General features: G+C 41.4%; 1 protein-coding gene across 2 annotated transcripts in view; it reads right to left on the minus strand.

Annotated features, from left to right (window-relative positions):
• The window catches only part of vgll4b (vestigial-like family member 4b), a 97,243-nt gene extending 89,082 nt beyond the window's left edge, over positions 1-8,161 (minus strand). Inside the window, exons 1-2 of one of the 2 annotated variants that reach the window (XM_060910775.1) lie at positions 7,950-8,161; positions 4,649-4,725 (exon numbers count right to left, since the gene is read on the minus strand). In XM_060910775.1, the coding sequence (XP_060766758.1) occupies positions 4,649-4,712 (64 nt within the window). In that variant the 5' untranslated portion in view covers positions 4,713-4,725; positions 7,950-8,161. Of the gene's footprint in view, positions 1-4,648; positions 4,729-7,949 lie in introns of both variants that reach the window. The other variant, XM_060910774.1, reaches the window with a different exon arrangement.
• Positions 8,162-11,121: the final 2,960 nt, after the last annotated feature.

The following is an 11,121-nucleotide window of genomic DNA, read 5'->3' on the forward strand; positions in this document are numbered from 1 at the left end:
AAACAAAGTGTTGGCCAAGCTTCAAATGCAAAACAATTACGTCATTTATTTAGATGATTACAATGACTTGTCACAAAAGCGACACTTCTAGGGGTTTTCAGCGAGCCCCATGTTATGGTCATGTGACCTGCTAATAATCAGGCGCAGTGCACATAGCCATGCCTTCTACAAGCGCTTATCGCAAAGCTCAAAATAATCGGTGTTAAAATGTCGTTTATGTAACACACATGGATTTATTAGTGTGACGACCATGCATACGTTGGTTGTGAACACCCCGTCTCTGTGACCTATATCCCGTCCAAATAGTACTGTGTGGTTAAGCTGAAATCGAAGCCCATTTTATGGAAAATATAATCAATATTTCAGCCTTTAACTTGTATGAAGATTGTCCAGGCAAACCCTGCGTTATTCAGTTTCTCTAAACACAATGTACTGCATATTCAAACCAGCGTCTTACTGAGAGGAATTTCATTACAGTCGTAGCGCTGTGGTGAGCAACGTAGTTTAAGCGGGGCTTGAAAATGTGTACTTTTTTCATCACTAGGTCGTGCACACCCAATCGCAATAATCCTAATTGCCTGCTGAGCAGGATTTGTGTCGGACTTAATCTAGGAAGGAATTTATTTGACCGGAGAAACTGCAGGGTGATTATGGAGAGATTGTTGGCTGCAGAGCGACTGAATTGCTGTGCAGGCTGTCTGGAGGTCTGCGTGTTCCAGTTCAGATGATAATCATGTTAGGACCCTGACTGAAAACCAGCTCTTCCTGTTCCCTGCTATACAGTCTTTATGCTCTCACCTTGCTGCAGCGTCTAGCTAAGAAACTGGTAACCTCCTCTAACATTTGTGTCATTTTCAGTATTTTCTTTACCAGGAGCAAAAGATTACGGGATTTTGCGCGTCCCTGGTATGATATGATTTTGTAATGAGTTACTGTACTAATAACATTAACCAGCTAGTTACAAAAGCAACATTATGCTGATGGAGAAGCAGAAATATTTGCATGGTTATGAGAACATGAAGGCTAAAAGAAAGCATGAGTGAGTATATTTAAAGGTCCCATGGCATGAAATTTTCACTTTCTGAGGTTTTTTAACGTTAAAATGAGTTCCTCTGACCTTCTTAAGTCACCCCAGTGGCTAGAAATTTCATAATGTGTAAACCAAACTATGCCCAACATTTGAGAATGGCGCATCAAAACGGCGCGTTGATAAGCTCTTCCCTTTACTACGTCAGCAAGGGAGATGATCCCCACCCCCCCGGATTCCCACCCACTGTATGGATTGCCCGCCCAGCTCAAAAGTTGCCACCAAACATGGAAATTGCGCTGTACATGGATGTGACAACACAGAAAAGAGTCTGTTTTTACTGCCGACGGGAGAGCCCCTGAAGACGCAGTGGCTTAATTTTATTTACTCCAATAATACGCCATCGAGTCTACCTAAGACGGTGTATGTTTGTCGGAAGCATTTTCCTGAGGAATGTTTCCACAACTTGGGACAGTACAGGGCAGGTTTTGCACATCAACTGTCACTGAAGCCTGGGTCCGTACCAAGCATCCCTGCCGCATCAGCAACAAACACCGAACAAGTAAGTGTATAACTGTTAAGTCGTTTTGCCGTGTTTTAAAATCGGTGCCACGTTAGCCTTGCAATGGCTACATTAGCTGTGCAGCTAACCGCTTCCTGCAGTTAGCCAGGTACTCTGCGCTACAAAACCAAAAAGCATGCAGCATGCTCTGTTATAATAGCCAATCAAAACAGTTTTTACAAAGACACCCACATTCTTTTTTTTAAGTCACTCGTTCATTTTATTTGTTTGTTTGTTCAGTAAAAACCCAAACATTTGTTGAATTTATTTTATTTCCTCGCGTCGCACCTTAATGACGTCAGCGCGCGGTATTTTTCCCTTCGCGGTTTGTTCCTTCTCTCTCGCCATAGTAAGACACCCACATCCGCTTGTTCTGACCCACTGGAGGTAGCGTCACAGTGCTGTTAGCCAAGCAGAGGTAACACGTTTACAGGTCATGAATATTAATGATAAGACCCGCCCCCACCCTCTACCCTTCCCCGCCTCCTGCTTCTCATTAGCAAAACGACGCACTGGGAAAAGCGCTGAAATGGGGCTTTCTCCCAGGAGGCTATATCTACGTGCCGAGGGTTCATTTCGAGAAAGGCTGCGGATATAACATCCGGAAACCTCCACGAGCCCGTTTAAAGCATCAACAAACCACCATGCCATGGGACCTTTAACAGTTATTCTATGAAATCGAGTCGTACATGAGCTGATAGCTGATGAGGTGCGTAGCGGCGAGGCGAGCCGACTATAAGAAAAGTACGACGAGATTGAGTGGAATAACTGTTTTATTATATCCTCCACATTCACTGGATTTTGAGAAACAGAGCATTTTTATTTTTTGCAAATTCAATAAATAACAAGATCAACTGTGAGCTACTGCTCACTTACGTATCCCCCCCCCGCTCTCGCTTATATCAGAACGCAAGCAATCGAAGGAATAGGACACTTATTATGAACGTTGACTTCAACAAAGAATGAACCCTGAAACAAGTAAATAAAGAGCAGTGTCTCTCCCCAGGGATTTCAAACAGCATCCTGGTAAACTGCCATTTTGAAATAGCAATTTGCTTCTTGAAATACCATCAAAATCCACCCTATATGTTTCGTAAATACATTCAGTCGGTAAACAGGAAGTCAAATGTGCGACAGACCTGAAAACGGTATGCACGGTATCGAACCCCAAGCTGAAGTTTGGTACCAAGTGGCTATGATTTGTGGTTGCTGAGAAAAAGGGTGTTTCGGACGGACGGAGATACGGCTGGACGGACAGAGGTAAACCAGTATACCCCCCTCCTTCAGAGCAGGGGTATTAAACCTTTATACAAGACATCCGACAAAATCATTTCCGCTTAGAATGTAAACAAACCGGTGAAATGACAGTTGCGATAATTCTTGAAAAATAAAAAGATACGTTCTTCCCATCAAATACTTTAATTCCATATTTTGTTGCTTTTTTTGGATTTTTGGGGTTTTGTTTTCAAGTCGAGTTTTTATTTCGTCCTCGGTTGGTTCAGCAACATGCGCCGCCATTTTGTTTTTCTCTACTCACGCTATATCAGCCGACAGCGTCGTAGTAGAGTAGTCAATCAGAGCATGCGATTGCTGATATCTAGTGAGTGTGGATAGAATAAAATGCAATGTCCTCCACTGAAGAAACGGGGATATGCTAAACCTGTTATGCTAACTGGGACGTGCTAAAAATTGCCAGCGCTTCCTTTATTTCCCCCACAAAGAAAATAGCACAGCTTTCTAATGGCTCGTTTCCAAGTTTCATAAATTGGTTGGGTTAATGTTCAATTAATGTTGAATGGAAATGAACAACTATTAAAAGTGCATTTCTATAACCCTTCTGAAAGAAGTGAATTGTTTAGTTTGCCAGAAATCACATTAAATCGCAAGCATTTAGCAGACACTTTTATCCAGAGCGACGTACAACATACCTAGAGCAGCCTGGGAGGCAGTTGGGGGTTATGCGTCTTGCTCAAGGGCACTTCAGCCACTCCTGCTGGGCCAGGGAATTGAACCAGCGACCTTTTGGTCCCAAAGCTGCTTCTCTAACCTTTAGGCCATGGCTTCCCCCATAAAAAAATACATCCACTTTTGAACAGATGGCTGCATAAAGCTGCGTAATACACACGATATATTGTAGAGCAAACATTTATTCATTTATTAACCATTTTGCAGTGGATCTAGACTCTATACCAACCACGAGCTGTCTTAGTGGTTAGTGTGTCTGCCTCTCAACTAGGAGACTCCGAGTTCGACTCACTGTTGGGTCAAACAAAAGCCCATTATTTACTGCCATCTGGTGAGGCATGCCGCAATACAGATGTGAGTAGGGAGTCAAACTCTCGTGGTTACCAGAGGACCAGCCCCCCACTGTAACCCCAGCTATGTAACAGGCGAGAGGCCGAGGGCTATAGAAACGCAGATCAGCCAGGAACACAGATATAGCCTGGGTGTGAGAATTCACCCCACACTTTCACACCTGGGGCAATCCGTCATAGATCTACCATCGAGGAGGTGGGAGAGGACTTGGAGAAAAATCCCCACAGGAACAAATGGAAATCTCAGACTCGGGGTTGAACTGGGGACCCTGGAGCTGTGAGGCGACAATAATACATGCTACGCCACCCCTATAGCAAATGTTTCAGTTTAAATAGCAAATGATCATCTTGCTTTGTCGTGGTTAATCCTTTATGAAGCGAACATCTTTGTCCACTGAAGACTAGGGCGCCATTACATGTAAACCACAAACTTGTATTACAGAGCACGTAAAATTGTCCAAGATAACAGGAAAAGTCGTTTTGATCTTCACAGAAAAGTTCCAAATTGCGTTTCAAGTTGGACGGTTACGGATATAGACTGTCCTCTCATTGGACCGATGGTGTTTATGTTGCATCTCAGTGTTGCATAATAACATCAACAGACTGAAAATCCCAAATCAGGAACTACATCCTCCAAATACTGTAATAAAATCACTCCACGTGGAGGTGACTTTACGCCATTTCTTTATCCAGCAGCTACATTATAAGGAATACTGAATATTATTCATATAAAGCAGAACTTACGTTTTTCATCATCAGCGTGCACTAAAGATGCTGCTCTTGACAAAACATCCAAAGGTGTTTCCATCCTCGGCGAGACCCTGCTGGAAAAATGAGAAAGCTCTGATAAAATGATAAAGCTTGTCTTCTGAGGGGAAGAAGAAGAAAAAAAATATATATCAAAATTTCAGCGATTTTTCTGCATCGGGCCCGATCCAGCAAAAGCACAAGTAGTGATTACTACAGGAGATATACATCTCATCTCATTATCTCTAGCCGCTTTATCCTTCTACAGGGTCGCAGGCAAGCTGGAGCCTATCCCAGCTGACTACGGGCGAAAGGCGGGGTACACCCTGGACAAGTCGCCAGGTCATCACAGGGCTGACACATAGACACAGACAACCATTCACACTCCCATTCACACCTACGCTCAATTTAGAGTCACCAGTTAACCTAACCTGCATGTCTTTGGACTGTGGGGGAAACCGGAGCACCCGGAGGAAACCCACGCGGACACAGGGAGAACATGCAAACTCCACACAGAAAGGCCCTCGCCGGCCACGGGGCTCGAACCCGGACCTTCTTGCTGTGAGGCGACAGCGCTAACCACTACACCACCGTGCCGCCGGAGATATACATTATACAGTTAAATACAGTACTGTGCAAAAGTACCCTTTAGGCACCCTATTCTTTTGTTACTGGTTTTTATTTTATGACTAATACATTACTGAGTTAGTACAAAAACACTTCGATTTCCAAACGTTCGTTTTCCAGCACAAAATTAGATTAATTAATTAATATTGGCTGGCTTTTTTTTTCATGGTATATCAGGTATATTCCATTCAGCTAGCATGATACTGAACGAGTCGAAGATAAGTTCAATATCATGCTTGCTGAAGAGAATATATCGGATATACCACAAAAAAAACAGCCAATATTATTATTACGATACATACACATTCCTTTCGGGTGTTCAACGCATCTTTCTCTTTCAAAATTCTCAAAATCTTCCGAATTTAATGAACCAAACCTGGCGGCTTTTTTTTTATTGTCACAGTCGCTCGCTAGCGCGGAAGTTTTACGTCATGTTGTCTTGACAACCATGAAATATCGTGAACCATTTTCAACGCTCATTCTCCATTGGGTAGAGTGACGTAATGCACGTGATATGCTAACAATATTGCATGCTATCAAGCCAAATGAATGAAACCCGCTAGAAGGGAACAGAACACGTGTTTTTATTCCATCGGAAAAGTGCCCTGTATGTATAATAATACCTAAGAGAGAACTTTTCAGACATAAAATATAATGAAGGCTGCTGGGTTTTGCTGCAAAATTAAGAAGGAAGTGTGACAGTGAAAGTGTCCAGAAGAACTGTGGCTGGTTCTGGAAGATGCTCAGCAAAGCCTACAGCTCATTTCCTTATCAAACTGCACTCATTGTACCTGAGACTACTATTTTTGTTTTTTTAAGGTAAAGGGTCATCACAGTAAATACTGGGTGTTCACACGGCACATATTTGCTGTGGAGCGTTCACGCGTCACAAACCTGCTTACTAGAGAGAAGCGTGTTAGCACCGGTGCAGCCCCACTTGCGTTCACACGGCAGTTCACTCGCCGGCCACGGGGCTCGAACCCGGACTTTCTTGCTGTGAGGCGACAGCACTAACCACTACACCACCGTGCCGCCTCTCTTGCATTATGCCAGCTGTAATCAGTTGTTCCCTCACCAGCCTTGTTCTCTCTCTCTCTCTCTTTCCATCTCTGTCTGTCTCTCTCCTTTTCATGTTACTGAGAAACCAGCGTAAAATCCTCAGCCCTGAAGACTCTCCATCCAGCCAGCCATTATCCATAGCTGCTTATCCTGTGCAGGGTCGCAGGCAAGCTGGAGCCTATCCCAGCTGACTACGGGCGAGAGGCGGGCTACACCCTGGACAAGTCGCCAGGTCATCACAGGGCTGACACGGGGAGAACATGCAAACTCCACACAGAAAGGCCCTCGTCGGCCACGGGGCTCGAACCCGGACCTTCTTGCTGTGAGGCGACAGCGCTAACCACTACACCACCGTGCCGCCTTGTTGTAAATCTCTACCACATATTACAATATCAGTAGACATTTTATAGTTTGGTTTGAGGAATAACATGCGACCTTTGACCTGTATTTTCATGCAGTTACAATGTCGATTGCCTGCTGATATTTATTGGTAAACTACAAAACTAGAAATTAATACAAACAACAACGAATGATTAACAAAATGTGATCTCCGAAAATACTTAGAAAGTGGAACAGAAAGGTTTTCTGACAGGTTAAACATCATCAGTTCATTTGTTTACAAACATTTGAATTACTTCCTCATTTACATAAAGCACACACATCCATATATTTATATAAAAGATATTTTGTACTAAATAGAGAAGTATATGTAAAACAATTTTTAAATAAAAACTATGTCTTGCTAACTTAATACCACATACCGATTTTTTATTTTTATTTTTTATAAACATCTGGATGTCGATAATTGTGGAACGGTGTCACGTGATCCTATGTAATCAACTCGGGTTTTTTCCCCCCAGTGGAAGTTTGAGTAATTATTCAAGCACAATTGATGTACTGAAAGTCTTTTCTACTTTTTCAAATGGCTGAAAGATGGTAATTGTAGCCGCTGCTCTACTAAACATAAACATTTCCTTTCATTTCATTTCATTAGTTTTGAAGGCATCACATAGTTGCCCTACAGGATTTCTCTGCACAGACTGAGCTCGTTTGGTGAAAGATCGCTCACTGGGAGACATTTATAGCTGTATTTTGTAAAACCTTGAGAGCTTTTTAAACCCTTGCTTTGCTCCAAACACTTCACATTCCTAAAATACCGCCGCAGTGGCTATTTACACAGGAAAAGGGAAGAGAATGGAGTAAAACTACACACACATTGCTTTCCTTACTCTCAGTCAACTTGTTTTGCATTGTGGAGATGAAGCCCTGTTACAATAAAACGTGTTCTTTCTCGTTAAGAGATTAATATTTATATTTATATAAGAGGATCTTTTGTATTATTCGTGTTTTCACTCACACAAGCTGCACGCGCAGACAGACATTCTCCCCAGTTCAATTTAACTACTGGAACCACTTTAGTTTTACTGTGTTTTATATTCTCAGAGGCGAGAAAACACGTGTGGAGAAAAATTGTACAACTAAAGCTCATCTTTAAATATAAATATCCTCGTGTTTTATTCCTCAGAAACTATTTTACTGCACCGAAGGCTCGAGCGCTGCTTTACATGTAAACAAACTTTGTTTGTTCAATAATAACTAACTAACTACATACCAGCTTGGAGCGCCACTTTGGACGTGTCCGAGTCGAGACCACGAAGTGCTGATAATTTACGAAAAGAAACGCAGAAAAAGAAAACATCCACGAGTAGTTTGGACTCAACAGAAAAGCTCCAGATTGTGCTGCTGCTTGTGAGTTTCCAAGGTTTCCGGGATAGAAAAAAAAAACACACACAAGCAAGCGAGTGAAGCGCGAGCGCTCAGGAAGAATGATAGGAATGAGGGAATTCTCTTCCTGGCAGGTGGCACGAGCGGAGATTTCTGATTGGCTGATTTCGGCCCAATGAGATCAGCATATATTATGCAAATCAGCTGATTACATCATATCCTACAAACAGGTAATCAGAGAGAGAGGGCAAGTCTGTGAGTGATAAGTATGAGGGGCCATACAAGACATTATCCATACTGGCCCTTTTACATACATATATACTCGCTCTCTCACATACATACATTGTCCTCTCACATACATATATTCTCCTCTCACATACATACATTGTCCTCTCACATACATATATTCTCCTCTCACATATATACATTCTCTCACATATGTACATACATTCTCCTCTCACATACATACATTCTCCTCTCACATATGTACATACATTCTCCTCTCACATACATATATTCTCCTCTCACATACATACATTGTCCTCTCACATACATATATTCTCCTCTCACATACATACATTGTCCTCTCACATACATATATTCTCCTCTCACATACATATATTCTCCTCTCACATATATACATTCTCTCACATATGTACATACATTCTCCTCTCACATACATACATTCTCCTCTCACATATGTACATACATTCTCCTCTCACATACATATATTCTCCTCTCACATACATACATTGTCCTCTCACATACATATATTCTCCTCTCACATACATACATTGTCCTCTCACATACATATATTCTCCTCTCACATACATATATTCTCCTCTCACATATATACATTCTCCTCTCACATATGTACATACATTCTCCTCTCACATACATACATTCTCCTCTCACATATGTACATACATTCTCCTCTCACATACATATATTCTCCTCTCACATACATACATTGTCCTCTCACATACATATATTCTCCTCTCACATACATACATTGTCCTCTCACATACATATATTCTCCTCTCACATACATATATTCTCCTCTCACATATATACATTCTCCTCTCACATATGTACATACATTCTCCTCTCACATACATACATTCTCCTCTCACATATGTACATACATTCTCCTCTCACATACATACATTCTCCTCTCACATACATACATTCTCCTCTCACATATGTACATACATTCTCCTCTCACATACATACATTCTCCTCTCACATACATATATTCTCCTCTCACATACATATATTCTCCTCTCACATACATACATTCTCCTCTCACATACATACATTCTCCTCTCACATACATATATTCTCCTCTCACATACATATATTCTCCTCTCACATACATACATTCTCCTCTCACATACATACATTCTCCTCTCACATACATATAATACATACATTCTCCTCTCACATACATACATTCTCCTCTCACATACATATAATACATATATTCTCCTCTCACATACATACATTCTCCTCTCACATACATATATTCTCCTCTCACATACATATATTCTCCTCTCACATACATATATTCTCCTCTCACATATATACATTCTCTCACATATGTACATACATTCTCCTCTCACATACATACATTCTCCTCTCACATACATATATTCTCCTCTCACATACATATATTCTCCTCTCACATACATACATTCTCCTCTCACATAGGCATATTCTCCTGTCACATACGTACATATAAAATTACATAATTATATCGAGGGTTTGGGCGGCACGGTGGTGTAGTGGTTAGCGCTGTCGCCTCACAGCAAGAAGGTCCTGGGTTCGAGCCCCGGGGCCGGCGAGGGCCTTTCTGTGTGGAGTTTGCATGTTCTCCCCGTGTCCGCGTGGGTTTCCTCCGGGTGCTCCGGTTTCCCCCACAGTCCAAAGACATGCAGGTTAGGTTAACTGGTGACTCTAAATTGACCGTAGGTGTGAATGTGAGTGTGAATGGTTGTCTGTGTCTATGTGTCAGCCCTGCGATGACCTGGCGACTTGTCCAGGGTGTACCCCGCCTTTCGCCCATAGTCAGCTGGGATAGGCTCCAGCTTGCCTGCGACCCTGTAGAAGGATAAAGCGGCTAGAGATGATGAGATGAGATGAGATGAGATCGAGGGTTTGGAGCCAGAGGGGCGTAAGTCACATTTGACCAACTTTACAGGAGAGCCAAAACAAAATTTTGACCACCCTTTAATCAACAAAATTTATTTACCTTTAACCACAACATTATAGCCATAAACATACTTAAATGAGGTAGTCATTAAATAAAAATATGATATTAACATATTGAACATATTCAAAAATCTTGTAAAATCTTAAAAATATGGCAAAAAAGATAGGATACGCCTTTTGGGCACCAAACATTTCTAATGTTTTGAAAGGAAAATAGGCGTATCTGCTCATCCTTGGTTAAAAACAATGTGATTAACAAGTAATTTTTTTTTCATTTTATTTCAAATACTGTATACAACAAACACATTCTGATGTGTTGGTCTCTCCACTTCTCTATTTAGTTTAATTGCAGTGTAGCCTGGCCATTTCCTTCCTATACAAGTACACAATTCAATTCTCATCCCCCTTTTCGCATCCCTTTGCTCCATTCTCATTTATGACTTCACATTTATGTCTTTCATTTCAAACACTTGAACAGTTTAACATCTACTGTACTTTCAAGCAGTTCAATTTCAGTTATCTTGTTCAGTTATCTTGTTGTTATGACTTCACTTAAGCTACGCCTTCTAAGCCTATCTAAGCCATAGGTGTAAATGGAACATACGCCCTTTTGGCTACAACACCGATGCCCACTTCTGAGTAAGGTCTTTGTTGTTTTGTTGTTTTATTCAATATAGGTTGATTTCTGATGTGTCTTTTCGGTATAGTGAAATAGAGCTCATCAAGACCTTTCATTTGATATATAGAACTCATTTTCGCCAAAAATGCCACTTACTTCCCTCTGGCTCCAAACCCTCGATATATAGGTATATAGGCCTATATAGATATATCTATATATAGATGAGATA

Source organism: Neoarius graeffei, chromosome 26, assembly GCF_027579695.1.
Source record: "Neoarius graeffei isolate fNeoGra1 chromosome 26, fNeoGra1.pri, whole genome shotgun sequence".
Taxonomy (NCBI): Eukaryota; Metazoa; Chordata; class Actinopteri; order Siluriformes; family Ariidae; genus Neoarius; species Neoarius graeffei.